At 34.8% G+C, this 18,113-nt stretch overlaps 1 protein-coding gene across 3 annotated transcripts in view; it reads right to left on the reverse strand.

Annotated features, from left to right (window-relative positions):
• The window catches only part of RNF17 (ring finger protein 17), a 116,476-nt gene that overhangs the window by 78,160 nt on the left and 20,203 nt on the right, over positions 1-18,113 (reverse strand). For all 3 annotated transcript variants that reach the window (XM_077868492.1, XM_077868493.1, XM_077868491.1), the window contains exons 7-11: positions 7,728-7,899; positions 6,275-6,351; positions 5,889-5,963; positions 3,200-3,507; positions 1,023-1,181 (exon numbers count right to left, since the gene is read on the reverse strand). In XM_077868492.1, coding sequence (XP_077724618.1) covers positions 1,023-1,181; positions 3,200-3,507; positions 5,889-5,963; positions 6,275-6,351; positions 7,728-7,899 — 791 coding nt within the window. The remainder of the gene's footprint in view (positions 1-1,022; positions 1,182-3,199; positions 3,508-5,888; positions 5,964-6,274; positions 6,352-7,727; positions 7,900-18,113) is intronic.

An 18,113-nucleotide genomic window follows, 5' to 3' on the forward strand; every position in this document is an offset into this window, starting at 1 on the left:
TGCTGTTCTTTATAATGAAGAGCATAGGTATGAAAAGGGAACAAGAGGATATCCTCCTAAAGCATCACATCACATTTCTTTCCTTATCATTTTTTCAAAATATAAATGAGTATTTAAGTCATTTACCTTGAAATAATAATTATTCTTAATTTAACAAAGGATGACTTTTTGGCTTTTTATAACATTTTCTGAATCTAGGCTGAACTCTCTTGGGCATGTATTAAATTTTAGGAGAAATATTTGTAGCCATAAAAGTTTACTACTACACTTCTCAGGACACCTGGATGGCTCAGTGGTTGAACGTCTGCCTTGGGCTCAGGGAGTGATCCTGAGGTCTTAGGATTGAGTCCTGTATTGGACTCCCTGCAAGAAGTCTGCTTCTCCCTCTGCCTATGTCTCTGCCTCTCTCTTTTTCTCATGAATAAATAAAATCTTTAAAAGAAACCCAGCAGTTTTCTCACTCCATTAATAAATCAAACACATCATAGCTTTATCTTATTATAGAGTATAACTGAATTTATTCAATATGTTATAAGGAAAACATTTGCAATAAAAGCCTAAATTATGGCAAATTGGGCATACCCTAAGAATTAGGGTGGACTGATTAAGTTTACCAACTACCTTCTGAGTGGCCCTAGGAAACAGACACCACTGTCCTCCTGCATCTAAGTGCTTAATGACATCTTCAGTATTCACATGTGGATAGCAGGGGACTGTAGTCACACTACAAGGAACCATCTTACAGGTCAATTTTCCCTGGAGACAGAGAAACAAACTACATAACCTGTGAAGGATTTTGTAATTTAAAAAATAACTCTTTCACTCCATTATGGGAGTTTTTGTATATACCTCACTCAGCAGTCAATATTTAGCTAAATTACCTAAATAAAATTATGTTATGTAATTTTAAAACTTTTATGCTTGGAATACAAATCTGTATTATAAAAGGTCTATGTGGGTTGGCCAAATACTGTAATACTTAAATAAACTTGATATTGTAGCTTGGAGTAATATTTCATTACCTAGCTCCAAAATGTCTGAAGGATCAAGGTGTAAACTCTTATTGCAAAACTGATTCACCTTCTTTTCCAATACTGTTGCATCTTTAATTTGTGAATACTTCCGGATGTAAAAGTGGCAAGGATGTATTACATGGCTTACAAAAACTAGCTCTGGAGAACCTAGATGAGAATATTTAAACCACATTAATATATTTTAAGTTAGGAAAGAATTCATGAAAACTGAATGCAAAATCCTGGAAAAAGAATATTAAGTGTCCTGTGGCATTGAAAACTCTAGAATACTTAAGTCTCACAAGAGTCCAAACTCAAAATAATAACCAGAACAATAAAACAAATAGATCCCACTTTCAACGTTAAACTCTTTAGCAAATTGAACTGCAAATATTTTACTTCCCAGTATGTTACATGGAGTAGCAGTCAAGATATGCTGTAACTCTATCATATTATAACAAAACATCAGAGTTTATTTATGAACATTTTGGAACTCAGAGCTCTATTGATAATAAGTAGGTCTCTTGCATATCCCAAAAATCCTGCTTATACTATATCCAAAGAACCAATAATTAGCTCATAGACACTCGGAAGCATAAATCTTACCTGGCTAGAAAAGTGTGAAAAAATGTCTAGGCAAAGCCAATATATTGAGCAACACCTAGAGGAAGATGTGTGTGTTTTGGTGGAGGCTGTAGGGTTGTGGGGGTCAAATAAAAGAGAAAAATGTTTTGTATATAGCAGTAATGAAGCTAAATGTAGCTACTGAAAAGATGTCCAGAATGCAATGTTTAAAAGGTAATTAAAAGAAAACAATATATATGGTATGCTATGTTTTGTATACAGAAACAGAAAAATGATGTATATATTTGTATAAGCATAAAGAAACTGTGGAAGGGAGGGAGAGACTGAATGAAATTGGACAGGTCAGGGAAGAATTCACAGTATTTTAATATATAATTTTTGAATGATGTAGATGTTTTATTTAGTAAAAATGTTTAAAACACAAAGAATGTATCATTTTAACTATCCAATACAGATCACAGAGAAAAATACCCATATTGAGGATGGTGTGAAGAGATAAATATGTGTAAGTGGGGAGACAGCTGAAAGAAGTGTTACAGATTTCAGAAATATTTTTGCCAGTAACAGCTAAAACTTTTAACATTAAAAAGGAAGAAGTTTTAGTTAGCAGTAAAGTTCATTTTACTCACTGCCTTCACACATGACAGTTATTTACATACAGCAAACTCCACAACATCAAGTTCAGAGTTGTTAAAGTACCTGCTTTTGATCCAAAAGGGAAAGACTATTTTTTTTCTGAAAAAGGCTTTTTTGGATCTCTAGGTGTTTCCACAAGATAATGTGTGAAGCATGCTTCATCAAAACAGGAAATAAAGGCAAATGTACTAGTTTTATTAGGTTGACAATGGCACACTATTGTTTAAAAAGCTGTACTTGAGTTCACAAAACACTGGAATGGTAAGACTCCTTTTATCAGTAGATATGACAGATTTTTTAACTCACTGAGATATCAGCAATAATAATACAATGGAAACAACTGAAAACATGTCCCTTTTTTTTGCATTCAAAAGGTCATTCTGGAGAATCAACCATTGAAACAGGTTGGGAAGTGGGTGGAAGAATCCTAAAACAGAACTTGAACATGGTCTTAAGGTTGGCAGTACACTAACTACACAGCAGTAGTTAATGGGGAGAATACTGGCATCGTTCGTTAATCAACTGCTAGGAATACATTGAAATGTTATAAAACAGATGCTATTATATTCATGTTAACTCATTTTATAACAGATCATATCTCAGAATGAAGATTTAGGAGAACCTGTTCTTAAATTTAAGGACAAAGCCATGAGATTGCTCTACAAATATCTCTCTTATTTGTATTTTTGTCTTTTTTTTTTTTTACAAGGCTTATGTGTGGAACACCAAAAAATCAAATACCTCAATTAAACCAAATACTAAATTTACATCTCAGAGGTTAGATTACTGCACCCAAAATAAAATTATCCTAATTTTGGAAAATATGAAAGTAGGGGCAAGGAACCAATAGGTGTTAACTCATAATGAGGTATAAGATAACAGCAGTAGGTTTCTGTTAAGTACAGGGACTAATTTAGTTTCTAATTACAGACATACTGTTTCCTTGCTTTTGTATTTTCACTCACTTTCCAGGTTTTCTTCAATAATTTCTTCAATTATCACATCAGGGGTAGATTCCATTTGAGGCAGAACAGCAATGGTTTTAGGGGATGGTGCTGCAACAACCTCTTTCTGTGGCTGGAAGTCTTCTGCTTCTAAATGCACATCACTGGCTTCCCGTTGCAAAGAAGGTGCTGAGGCTTCATTACTTAGAACAGACATGTCAACCTTTTTCTTTTCTCGCAATAGGTATGTATCATGACAAGAAAATTCCTTTTTATGATTATATTTCTTTTGAATATTCTGTCCCACTTCATTTTCTTGGGGATCACATCTGTTTAAAAAATAGATGGGATTAAGGAGGGCACTTGTGATGAGTACTGGGTATAGTACGTAAGTGATGAATCACTAAATTCTACACCAGAAACCAATATTACACAGCAGGTTAACTAACTGACATTTAAACAAAAATTTGCAAGAAAAAAAAACCAGACAGGCATATGGCTACTTTAAGTTGTTTCATAAATTTTTAATATCTACCTTCAAGCCATTTTCTTCCCACATGATAGTTAATATTGTGACACATATAAAGAGGTAAAATTATTGTATAGGTGCCTCGGATGTATTTTTAAAATAGCTTTATTACTTTTTAAAAGATTTTATTTATGAGAGAGAGAGAGAGAGAGAGAGAGAGAGAGGCAGAGACATAGGCAGAGGGAGAAGCAGGTTCCTCGCAGGGAGCCCGATGTGGGACTCGATCCCCGGACTGAGAACTATGCCCTGAGCTGAAGGCGGACACTCAACCACTTAGCTACCCAGGCATCCCAAGTAGCTTTATTGTTTTTAAAGATTTTGAGAGAGTATGAGCAGGAGGGGCAGAGAGAGAGAGAGAGAGAATCTCAAGCAGACTCCATGCTAGACTCAGTCTCAGGGCCTTGAGATCATGACCTCAGCCAAAACCAAGAGCCGGATGCTCAACCGAAGGTACCACCCACGTACCCCAAATAGCTTTATTGATGTATAATTTACACAGCATAAAATTCATTAATTTTGACTGAATTTACAGTTGTGCAGCCATCACTACAATCTAATTTTAGAACATTTCCACTACCCAGAAAGAAACTGTTGCCCATTCCCAGCCCTAAGCAAGCCAAGAGTTCTAAAAGTTCAACAAGAGGTATAATCAATGAAGCTGAAGAAAGATACAATCATGTCACAGTCTTCTAGTCCTAAAGAACAGTGACTACAGATTTTCAAAAGCACTTTGATTTGGCTCAGCTATCTCATTTTAAATTATTTTATGATTATTTTTTTAATTCACTGGTTTAAAAATAAAGTATAGAAAACAGTGAAGGGTAGTCCTGAGCAAATCATTAAAATCTCTGCCTCACCTAAAAATCATCATTAGTCAATCCTTTGGGTATTATTCAGTAGCCACTAATCCACAGTTGATTATTTATGAAGGTTACTCCATATTTTTTTTACCTTCCTCACATATCAACACAGATTTAGGCTATCAATCTACAAGTACAGAAATTCTACCAAAGATATGAGACTGAGTCTCAAAAAGCTTGTCTTTTTTAACCCATTTTGGATTTAGCTTCATCACAGATCTTTTTTTTTTTTTAAGATTTATTTATTTATTTATTTATTTATTTATTTATTCATTCATTCATTCATTCATTCATTCATTCATAGAGACAGAGAGAGAGAGAGAGAGAGAGAGGCAAAGACACAGCAAGTTCTGTGCAGGAAGCCCGACCTGAGACTCGATCCCGGGTCTCCAGGATCACGCCTTGGGCTGCAGGCAGCGCTAAACCGCTGCGCCACCGGGGCTGCCCCATCACAGATCATTTAAGAAGTGTTTTAGAAATAGCCAACAAAGCCAATTATATTTAGCAATGATACATATTCTCTCTCTTCCAAGAAAAGGTATGCTTTGAATATAAGTAAAATACACGTTGAATCCAAACACTTTCTGAGGATACATATACGTACCCAACTTTGCAAACTAAACATTTCTTTTTATAACAGTTCTTATTTGATTTAGAACTTTTAAAAAAAAAAAGATTTCATTTATTTATTCATGAGAGAGAGAGAGAGGCAGAGGGAAAAGCTGGCTCCATGCAGGGAGCCTGACATGGGACTCAATCCCAGGTCTCCAGGATCATGCCCTGGGCTGAAGGTGGCACCAAACCACTGAGCCACCCGGGCTGCCCAAGATTTGGGACATTTAACACTATCAACTGACTCCAGTCTCATAAATTCCTCCTTTGACTTCTAGAACACCACTTTTTCCTGTTTGTTTTTCAACCTTTGCCTACTCCATTCTCAGTTTTGTTTTGCAGGTTACCCTTTCTCAATCTTAAAATTTAGTATTTCTCCAGGGTACTGTCCTTGACATATGTCAATACCTGCTCTTACTGGGCAAATCTGTTGTTTAAGTACCACATATAAGAAGTAGAAGTAGATTGGAGTGATACATTCCCTTAAAACTAGGAAAAAACTTAAGACTACTATAAATTAACCTTAAAATCAAGACAAGATCAACGCAGTCTAAAAGAGAGAATAGCTTTTGATATTAAAAATATTTGATAGTAATCATATTCAAGTTATCAAAATATCTTAAAGGATATACTCATTGGGAAGGCTCATGATTATCCATGGACTGTACACCTGGGTGCCCCCCGCCCATTCTGCCATTCTTATACTTACTTTGTTAAACGCTCAAATTCAATCTTTCCCATATTGTTGAACATACAGATGATCTCACTACAATTCATATTCAACCTAAAACACGAGCATATAAGTCAATGTTCTAATATCACTTTATTACTTTTTCTAAATAAAAGTTGCTAACATTAAAAACTCAAAGAATATTTTTAAGTGCTCTAATAGAAGTTTATTACTTTCTCTAAAAGTCAGCTGACAACATACTTTTCTAATTTATCATAAATTATTCTTACTTTACATGGTTGCTAATTTGGGACACATTTGTGACATAAATTTTCAATTTATAATTGCTTATTATTTAATAAATCTAGCCTCTAATACACTTTTATACTTAATTGTTAGGTTCTTCTGAATTACAATTTACTTACCTGGGAGAGTTCCTTAGTTTTAGAGAGTTAACTTGTAACAATTCACTCTCAAATGTTAATTTCAAAGTACGGATAATCTAGAATCAAAAGAGACGCATTACTCAGATGGGAATTTTTAAAAAATAAATGTTGAAACAAAATAAAATTTAAGAAGGAAACTACAGCCTATAAGTGTCTCACTAATTAATGTGTTTAAGGTTTAATTTTAGGCACCCAAAGGAAGGGATGCAAGTAAGTTATGATTTTCCCCCCAAAGAAATTTAAAATCTTTTAGAGATAAAAATTAATAGATAACAAAATTAATAGACTGTTGTCTAGTTAACAAATGGGATATATTTATGTAATAGGAGAAAATTCTGATCAGATTCACTCTGTACCTGCATTGCTATCCTCCATCGTCTTTTTGCTTCATCTTAATAAACCTAACTAGGGTGAATACCAAATTTTATTACTTTCTTACACCTCCTAATGTCTCATATGTAATACACAGGAAATGACTATTGTTTTTAGAACTATGGTTGGAAGAAGTCTGACCAAGTAAGATGGTGGTCAACTCTTCTCTCTTTACTTGGAGACTTTGGAAGTAGATATACCAATGGCTTCTATTTTATACTTCAGTTCAGCCCAAACACCTGATTATCTATGGAAAAAGGCCATGAGGACTTAAAGACAATAGAGTAGGATCTATAACCCAAGGGAGCAAGGTAGAAATCAGCAAAAAGATTGATGGTTAACACCGTCATGCCAAATGGTCTCATCAGAAATGTGTTTTTATTTTTCCCATATGTGCTCCCTAGGCACACGATTAGATGATAGAACATAGGGGAAGCACTCTATCTCTTGACCTGCACATTTGGAGAAGCGGGAAGAAAAGAGAAAAAAAAAAAAACCTTGCATGAAATCTTAAATGAGACATATATAATTGTTTATAAAAAGAGAATTCCATTTAGTTTTATTCAAATGCCCTAGGAACATCAAATTCCAACTCAATGTCATCCTACTTGCTCTCAGATCATCTGTTATAAAGACCTTATTACTGTGCCATTTCCCTAACTGGTAAATAATAAAAGGCTAAACAAATTTATTAATGTTTGTCTTAGAATTCAAACAACTAAGAACTCTAAATTGAGGCCAAGATAAATTAGGACAATCTGAAAACACATTCTTGGGCAGCCTGTGTGGCTCAGCCGTTTAGCGCCACCTTCGGCCCAGAGCCTGATCCTGGAGACCTGGGGTCGAGTCCCACATCGGGTTCCCTGCATGGGGCCTGCTTCTCCCTCTGCCTGTGTCTCTGCCTCTCTCTCTCTCTCTCTCTCTCTCTCTCTCCCTCCCTGTGTGTCTCTCATGAATAAATAAATAAATCTTAAAAAAATTTTATGTCTTAAAACATCATATTCCAAAGCCATGTAAAATAACAAACCTCAGAAATAATTCACATTATGATCAAAATTACCTGATTCAGGTCACAATAAGTCCTTAAAGAAGGAGCTGATTTTAACTCTCTTGCTATCTTCATAGCTGCAGCCAAATCATTTTTTTTCTCTTCAATGTAGCTTTTAGCCATTATTACACTTGATAGATAATCATCTGTATTTCTTACTACTTCTTCACACAGGTTCTTTTTCCTTCATATAAGATCCCAAAATTATTTTACAGAATTTCATAAATACTCATATGAAAGTGAGTTTATAGCAACTGAGTGATATCAAAAGAGTAATTTCACTAGCTTATGAACATGGTTTAAAACGTCATTCAAGTCAATGATAACTAGAGAAAAAGCACAAGGATGTAAATTTGTCACAGATTAAGCTGTCATAGATTACAGCAGACAGATCCTAGATGATTCCACCTAAAAGAGAAATCCTATCTTGTAATCACTTATGCCATTTCAAAGACAATTTGTATTCATTTCCCATAAAGATGTGCCTTCACATTTTAAAATTCTATCAACGGATACAAATGACATAAATATGAGATTTTAAAATAAGATTTCACCAAACCAGAACATAAGTATCAATTACCTATAATCTTTAAAGTAATCACTTAGGCAATTAGCAACTCCTTCATTACTTGTACCTCATTCCTCAAAATCTTTTCTGGGCCTCTGATGGAATTACCTTATTATGGCAACTAAAAAAATTTGTACCAAAAATTTCAGTGTGTAACTTACTCATTACATTATCAAACAAATGACTTTATTTCCTCAAAATCCAATCTTGTCTCAAAAAAAAAAAAAAAAAAAAAAAGGAGTGTTTGCCTGCCATATTGAAGAGTAACAAGAATGTAAGAATGTGACATAGGCTCTGAAGGCGAAGAGATATTCCAAAAACCATTTTAGTAACTTTGTAAATAATCTGAAAGCATTCTTTAGGTGAGAAAATGGTTATTTTGTTAAGTTCTAGTATGGTTTCTAAAAACTTCTGCTTACGGATTGAAGTCAGCAAAATGGCAAAACTAGGTAACTCTAAGACCTTGTTACCCAGTGGAGATGTCAAAAAAAAAAAAAAGGCAAAAATTGGTTAAAATAATCTTATAGAAACTCCGGACAATAAACAAAGGCATACAACCCAGCAAATGCAAAAATCAAGAAAAAGCCACATTCAAAACAGTAGGAAATTCCATAGTATTTTGTTCTTGGCCCAGCCCTCTCCTTAGCATGCTGTAATCTTGGTCTAATTCCTTCTGTCAAACCAGAGGGAGCATAGCACACTTTATCTGTAGTGTCCTCACTTGTCTCTGGGATGTCTGAGGAACTACTCTGTTTCACCTAACTTGGAGCTCTGGCAGCAAAAAGCAACATGCAGTACTTGGGAAGGTTGTAGAAGACTAAAAGCGATAGATCCCTGGGTAAGAGATCATAAAGACATATTGTAGAATATCCAAGGCTTGCAAAAGCTTGGGTGAGACTCTTTCGGAAATGAATAAATTTAAAAGTAGCTGTGTATATAAGGGAATTAAAAAAAAAAAAAAAAAACATACTCAAGAAAACCATACTCAAGCCCAGGGAAGATGCATGTTCAGAAAAGATCCAAGAACACCTTAAGTCTTCACCTGAGGCTGATTCTAGGGCTCAAGAGCATGCTCACTCAATGAAAGACTGCCCCTGGAGAGAGCCAGTTGGCAATGACCTGAGAGGTGGCTGTGTTTTCAAATGCCCAATTTTCAATAAAACACCAAAGGCAAAAAAACAAACAAACAAACAAAAAACACCAAAGGCATTCAAAGACATGGGAAAACATGATCCATTCAAAGGAAAAAAAAAAAAAACAGAGTAGCAGAAACCATCCCTGAAGAAGCAGGGATATAGGCCTTAAAGACTTTAAAACAACAGCTTAAAGTATGCTCAAAAAACTAAAGGAAAACATGCAAAAGAACCTAGAGGAAATTAGGAAAACAATGAAGGACCAAAATGTGAATATCAACAGACACAGAAATTATAAAAATGAAACAAATTCTGGTGTTCAAAAGAACGATAACTAAAATGAAAAATTCGCTAGAGGGATTCACCTGCAGATCTGAGCAGGAATAAAAAAGAATTAGTAAATCTGAAGCTAGGACAACTGAAATTACAGAGTCTGAGGAACAGAAAGAAAAAATAATGAATAGAACAGAGCCTAAGATACTTGAGGGGTTCCCTCAAGAAAAACAACATATATATTATGGGAGGTTCTTAAAACAGGAGAGAAAGAAAGGTACACAGAAATTATTTGAAGACCCAATAGCTAAAAACTTCCAAAATTAGATAAAATACATAAACTTACAAGTGCAAGAACTCAAAGAAATTTAAGTAGAATGAACTTGAGACCCTCATAGAGAAATAATATAATCAAACTCTTGGAAGACAAATAGAGAATCTTGAAAGCAGTATGAGAAATGCAATTTGTCACTCACAAGGAATCCTTAGTAAGATTATCAGTTAATTTCTCAGCAGAAACCTTGGGGGCCCGAAGGCAACAGGATGACATACTTAAAATATTAATGGGTGCTTGGACGGCTCAGTCAGTTCAGTGTCTGACTCTCGATTTTGGCTCAGGGTCATGAGATCGAGCCTCATGTTGGGCCCTGCACTGGGTGTGGAGCCTGCTTAGGATTGTCCCTTTTTCTCTCTCTTTCTCTCTCTCCCTCTCCCTCTCTTCCCCTTCCCTGATCACTCGCTCTCTAAAGAAATTAAAATAAAATATAAAGTGCTGAAAGGGAAAAACCTGCCAACTGAGACTTTTAAAATTACCAAAACTGTCCATCAAACTATAAGGGAAAACTTAAAGAAAAGCTGAGGGAGTTCATAATCAATATATCTGTCCTTTAAGGAATGCTAAACAAAGTCCTTCAGGTTAAATGAAAGGAGAAAAAGTAACTTGTACTTGGTAAAGGTAAATACACGGGCAAATATAAAATCTAGTATTATTGTAATTTTGGTTTATAACTCCACTTTTTATTTTCTACAGGATTTAGAAGACAAATACATAAAATGACTTTAAATCTATGTTAATGGGGGATCCCTGGGTGGCGCAGTGTTTTGGCGCCTGCTTTTGGCCCAGGGCGCGATCCTGGAGACCCGGGATCGAGTCCCACGTCGGGTTCCCGGTGCCTGGAGCCTGCTTCTCCCTCTGCCTATGTCTCTGCCTCTCTCTCTCTCTCTGTGTGACTATCATAAAAAAAAAAATTAAAAAAAATCTATGTTAATGGGTACATGATACATAAAAGATGTAATTGTGAAAACAAAACAGAGAAGAAGGAGATATAAAGGAGTCTTTACATGCAATTCAGTTAAGTTGGTATCAATTCAAAATAGACTGGTATAACTTAATATATGTAATCCCCCCAAAAATCCACCCATGATAATCATAAAGAAACTACAGAATATGCAAAAAAAGAAATCAGAAGGGAGTTAAAAGATGTCACTACAAAAAAGTGAATAGAAGGTAGTAATAGAGGAACTGAATGATAAAAAAGTCCTATAACATAGTGAAAACAATATGACAAAAGTCCTTCGTTATTGACAATTACTTTAAAACTAAATGGATTAAACTTCAGAATCAAAAGGCACAGAGTCGAGGACTAGAGTTCAAAAAATGACAACATATATTTAGGATTTATAAGATACTCACATTAGATATACAGATATATATAGAATGAAAGTGAAAAAATGGAAAAATACATCCTGTGCCAACTGTAATCAAGAGAGAACTATACTAATATTAGATGAAATACACTTTAAGTCAAAAACTGTTACAAGAGAAAAAATTACCTATTGAGAGAACACCAAAAATATACAATTAAAGGGAGAAACGCACTACAATAGTAGGTGGAGACTTCAATATCCTACTTCCTACTTCCAATAACAGATAGAAAAACCATATAGAATATCAATAAAAAAATAGACTAAACAACATTACAGATAAATTGTACCTAACAGACATAAAGAGAAAAATCCACCCAACAACTGAGAATGCACATTTTCCTCAAGCATATAAGGAGCACTCACCAGGTTAGATCATATGTCAAAAACCACGTCTTTTAAAACCTAAATTTAAAAAAAACTGAAAGCTTATAAAATATCTTTTCTGGTCACAATGGAAAGAAACTAGAAAACATTAACAGAAGGAAACTGGAAAATTCACAAATATGTAGAAATTAAATAACATACTCCTAAACACAAATGGGTGGGTCAAACAAAAAAAATCACTAGGAAAATATATTGAAACAAATGAAAAGCAAAAATTTTAAAAATTGACATGGGAGAGGACTTAAGATGGTGGAGGAGTAGGGGACCCTAAGTATCTCTACTCTCTCAAACACAGCTAGACAGTTATCAAATCCTTCTGAATACCTATGAAATCAGAGATCTGAGAAAAGAAATGCTGCAATCCTACAAAGAGAAAAGCAACCACTTTTTGGAAGGTAAGAGGTGCAGAGACTTGAATATGGGGTGTTATACTGGAGGATATGGCAGAGGGGAGGGAGCATGCTTAAGGAGGCTACTGCAAAGTATTAAAAGCAGCAGAGCACAAAATGTAACTTTCAGAAGTCTGCTATGTACATCCCTGGCTTAAAAGTGCTCAGGTGAGACAGAATCCCAGGTGGAATAGCATTGTCTCAGGATCCCTTGGGTTACAAAAGAATCAGGGTGTCTGAGTGCGCAGAATTCGCAGGCATAAGAGCATGAAAGCTGGTTGAAAACAGTGAGTCTAGGTGCTGGCTTTCTGTTCTGTGTTACCATAAACTGCAAACTACTGCACAGTCTTGTAATCAGTTTCCTGGCAGGGGTCCAGCAAAAGGCAGAAGCGTGGCAGGAGCCCTCCTTTACCTCACCAGGAGGAACACCACGAGTCTGTGGCACAGGTGTCTGTAAAATTTGAGTTTTGAAACTCAAGTGCCTGAGATAAAAATGCTCATAGTCTGGGTGAACACAGAGATCTGATGGAAACCAGGGAGGCAAGAGTAACTGAGTGCTTTTCTTTTTTTTTTTTTTTTTTTCTTTTCTGAGTGCTTTTCAATGACGGCTCACTGAAGAGTAAAGGGCATGAATGTTCAGCTCCAGGGCTAAAAATTGGGGCGCTGCCATTTTTGTCCCTCCCATCAGTGCAGAAAGCCTTCAGGGAATGAAACAGCATTACTCAGGGGAATCCGGAGCCACTTACATACACTAAGCCAGCCCCCCTGGCAAGGGAGGAGCATTTCCACCAGGGTGAGGGCACCTGAGAATCAGTGCATAGGTCCCTCCAGAATACCAGCAGGAACAACTGGCCTGCACCAAGTTTACTGATGATAGAGGGCTGTAAAACTTCAGCTCTGGGGGAAGTATATAGCATTCATGGTATTTTTTTTTATTCTTAAGTTTTTCATTATTATTTTTTGAGTTATTTTTTCAATTTCTCTTACTATTTAAAAATTTTCATATATATGCTATATGTATTTTTTAAATTGTTCCTTTCCATTGTATTATATATATATACACACACGTTTAAAAAATCGTTTTTCTCTCTTATTTTCTTATTTTCATTTAACAAGCAGGATCCAACAAAACACATCCAGGATCTAGTTTTTTTGTTTGTTGGTTTGGTTCCTTTTTTTTTTTTTTTTTTTTTTTTTTGATTTGTATGGTTTTGTTTCTGTTTTTTTTTTTTTTTTTTATTGTCATCTTTTCTTTCTTCTATTCTTCTCTGGACAAAATGATGACATGGAGAAATTCACCCCAAAACAAAGAATAGGATGCAGTATTCACTTCCAGGGATTTAATCAATATGGATGTAAGTAAGACATCTGAACCAGGACTTAAAACAACGATTATAAAGATACTACTAGCCTTGAAAAAAAGCATAGAACACACTAGAGAATTCCATATTATAGAAATAAAAGAACAAAAATCAAGTCAGGCTGAAATTTAAAATGGTATTACCAAGACGTAGTCCCAAACAGAAGCTCTAAAAACAAGGATAAATGAGGCAGAATAGAGTCAATGATATAGAATATAAAATTATGGAAAATAAAGAAGCTGAAAGGAAGAGAGAGAGAAAACTACTGGATTATGAATGGTGACTTACTGAACTCAGCAATTTCATAATATAAAATAGCTGGATAATGGGGGTCCCAGAAGATGAAGAGAGAGACAGGGAAAAGAGGTTTATTTGAACAAATTATAGCTGAGAACTTCCCTAATCTAGGGAAGGAAACAGGCATTCAAGTCCAGGAGGCACAGACCCTCCTCAAACCAATAAAAATAGGTCAACACCTCAACACAGAATTAATGAAGCTTGCAAATTTCACAGATAAAGAGAAAATCCTGAAAGCGGCTCGGGACAAGAGGTCCTTAACCTATATGGTAGACACATAAGACTATCAGCAGATCTGCTCACAGACATCTAGCAGGCCAGAAAGGACTGGCATGATATATTCAATATGATAAATGGGAAAATATGCAGCCAAGAATACTTTATTCAGCAATGCTGTCATTCAGACTATAGAGGAGAGATAAAAAGTTCCAGACAAACAAAAATTAAAAGGAATTTCTGAACACTAAACCAGCCCTGCAAGAAATATTAAAGGTGATCCTTTGAGTGAAGAGAGAGCCCAAAAGTAACAAAGACCAAAAAGGAACAGAGACAATATACAGGAACAGCAACTTTACAGGTTGCTGATCAAATGGCACTAAATTCATCCTTCAGTAATTACTTGGAATGTAAATGGACTAAATGCTCCTATCAAATGATAGAAGGTATCAGAATGGACTAAAAAAACAAGACCCAGCAATATGGGGCATTTACAAGAGACTCATTTTAGACCCAAAGACACCTCTAGATTGAAAGTGAGGGGGTAGAGAACCATTTATCATGCCAATGGACATTAAAAGAAAGCTGGCATAGCCATCCTTGTCAGACAAACTAGATTTTAAACAGAAGACTGTAACAAGAGATGAAAGACACTATATCATAATAAAGGGTTTATCCAACAAGAAGATCTAACAATTGTAAATATTTATGCTAACTTGGGAACAGCCAAATATATAAACCAATTAATAACAAAATTAAACAAACTAATTGATAATAATACACTAATAGTAGGGGACTTTAACACCCCACTCATAGGAACAAACAGATCATCTAAGCAGAAGATCCAGAAGGAAACAAGCCTTTTGAATGACACACTGAACTAGATGGTCTTCACAGTTATATTCAGAGCATTTCATCCTACAGCATCACAATATACATTCTTCTCAAGCATACACAGAACATTCTCCATAAGAGATCATGTACTGGGTCATAAATCAGGTCTTAACCAGTACAAAAAGACTTAGATTATACCATGCATATTTTAAGACCATAATGCTTTAAAACTTGAATTCAACTACAAGAAAAAATTTGGAAGGACCACAAACACATGGAGGTTAAAGAGCATCTTACTAAAGAATGAATGGGTCAAGCAGGAAATTAATGAAGAATTTAAAAAATACATGGAAGCAAATGCAAATGAAAACATGATAGTTCAGAACCTTTGGGATGCAGCAAAGGAGATCCTAAGAGGGAAGTATATTGCAATACAGGCCTTTCTCAAGAAACAAGAAAAGTCTCAAATACACAACCTAGTATTACACCTAAAAAAGCTGTAAAAGGAATAGTAAATAAAGCCTAAATCCAGCAGAAGGGAAATAGAGATTAGAGCAGAAATCAATGAAAAAGAAACAAACAAAAAAAACAGTAAAACAGATAAACCACCTAGGAGCTGGTTCTTTGAAAGAATTAAGATCAATAAACCCCTAGCCAGACTCAACAAAAAGAGAAAGGACTCAAATAAATAAAATCACAAATGAAAGAGGAGAGATCTCAATGAACACCACAGAAATAAAATTGTAAGAGTATTATGAGCAGTTATATGCTAACAAGTTAGGCAATCTGGGAGAAATGAATACATTCCTAGAAGCACTTCAACTACCAAAACTGAAACAGGAAGAAACAGAAAACCTAAATAGATCCATAACCAGCAAAGAAATTGAAGCAGTTATCAAAAATCTCCCAATAACAAGAGTCCAAGGCCAAATGGCTTCCCCATAGAATTCTACCAAAAATTTAAAGAATACCTATTTTTAGGTATTCTTTCTCTTATGAAACTTTTTCTTACGAAACTGTATCAAAAAATAGAAATGGAAGGAAATTTTCCAAAATCATTCTGAGGCCAGCATTACCTTGATCCCAATACCAGACAAAGACTCCAAAAGGAGAATCATAGATCAATATCCCTGATGAACATGGATGCAAAAATTCTCACCAAGATATTAGCTAACAGGATCCAACAGTACATAATAAATAAAATAATAAATAAAATCTTTTAAATAAATGACTTTTAGAATAAAAAAAGGTTTGAGATTTTTCTCAGTTCTTAAATTCTTGTTTTTTAAAAAGATATTATTTTCATGTAATCTCTATACCCAATGTGAGGTTTGAACTTACAACCTCAAGATCAAGAGTTGCATGCTCCAATGACTGAGCCAGCTGGGCACCCCGAGATTTTTTTTTTTTACTTCTTGAGGTAGGCCTGTATTACTATATACTTCCCTCTGAGGACTTGCTTTTGCTACATTCCAAAGGTTTTAGAGCACTGTGTATTAATTTTCATTTGTTTCCATATATTGTTTTATTTCCTCTTTGATTTCCTGGTTGTTTAATAGCATGTTGTTTAATCTCCATGTATTTGTAGCCTTTCCAATTTTTTTCTTATAGTTGGCTTCTAAAAGGTTAGTTCTTTGAATTAATCAAAACTGAGAATTATTTACACTAACAAAAAGAGAAGAAATGACTTTCTTCCTTAAAACCAGGAAGAAAGTAGGCACATGATGATCGATTTTACAGAAGTGAAGAGGATTAGAAGAGGGTACTATGGACAATTGTACGCCAAGAAATTGGATAACCTAGATGAAATGGACAAATTCATAGAAACACACTACCTACCAAGACTGAGTAAGGAAGATACAGAAAATCTGAACAGATCAATAACGAGGAGATTGAATCAGCAATCAAAAACCTCCCAAAAAAGAAAAGCCCTAGGCCAGATGGCTTCACTCATTAATTCTAGCAAAACTTTAATGAAGAGTTAACGGTGACTTTCCTGAAATTTTTTTAAAAAACTGAAGGTTGAGAACACTTCCTAACTCATTCTATGAAGCCAGCATTACCAAAGCCATATGAAGACACTACAAGATAACTACAAATAAGTATCTCTTATGAGTATCAATACAAAATCCTCAACAGAAGATTAGCAAATCAAATTCAGCAGCATATTAAAAGGATAATACATAATGACCAAGTGGGATTTATTCCTAGAATGCAAGGATGATTCAACACATTAAAATCAATTAATGTTATATACCACAGCAGAAAGAAGTAAAAGTCTCTACATGATGCCCTCAATCAACGCAGAAAAAAAGATCTGACATATTTCAATACCCTTTCATTATAAAAACACTCAATGTACTAGGAATTTAGGTAAACTATATCAACACAAAGGCCACATGTGAAAAACCCACAGCTAACAGTACACTAGGTAGAGGAAAAGCTGTTAGATCTTCACTAAGACCAGAGACAAGATCAGGATGTGTGCTTTTGCCATTGTTATTTAACATACAATTCTAAGTTCTAGCCAGAGTAATTAGGAAAGAAAAAGAAATAAATGACATCCAAATTGAAAAGAAGTAATATTATCTATTTTTGCAGATGACATGATCTTATATGTTTAAAACTTTAAGGAGACAGATATATAGATCAACAGAATAGAATAGAGATCCCAGAGATAAACCTTCACTTAGGTGGTTAACTGAGTATGGACAATCATGCCAAGACCTTTTCATTGAGAAAAGACCATCTTTTCATCAAACGGTACTGAGAAAATTGGACATCCCTATGGGAAAGAATGAAATTGGACCCCTCTCATAACATACAAAAATTAACTCAAAATTAATCAAAGACCTAAGTGTAAGTGCTAAACCTGTAAAACTCTTAGAAGAAAAAATAGGGGGAAAAGCTTCATAATATTAGATTCAGTAATGATTTCTTGACAAGGATACCAAAAGCACAGGCAACAAAAGAAAGAATAAACAGAGCTTTATCAATAACTTATGGATCAAAGAATGCTATCAAAAGTGTGAAAAGGTAACCCACAGAAAGGGAGAAAATATCTGAAAATGACACATTTGATAAAGGATTAATATCCATTAATATATAAAGAACTCCAATCCCAGAATAAAATAAATAATTCAATCCAAAGAAAGGACTTGAAAAGACTTTTATTCAAAGAGGATATGTAAATAAGCAATAAATAAGCACAAGAAAAAATATTCAACATAAAAGAA

This window comes from Canis aureus, chromosome 24 (genome assembly GCF_053574225.1).
Source record: "Canis aureus isolate CA01 chromosome 24, VMU_Caureus_v.1.0, whole genome shotgun sequence".
NCBI classification, from domain to species: Eukaryota; Metazoa; Chordata; class Mammalia; order Carnivora; family Canidae; genus Canis; species Canis aureus.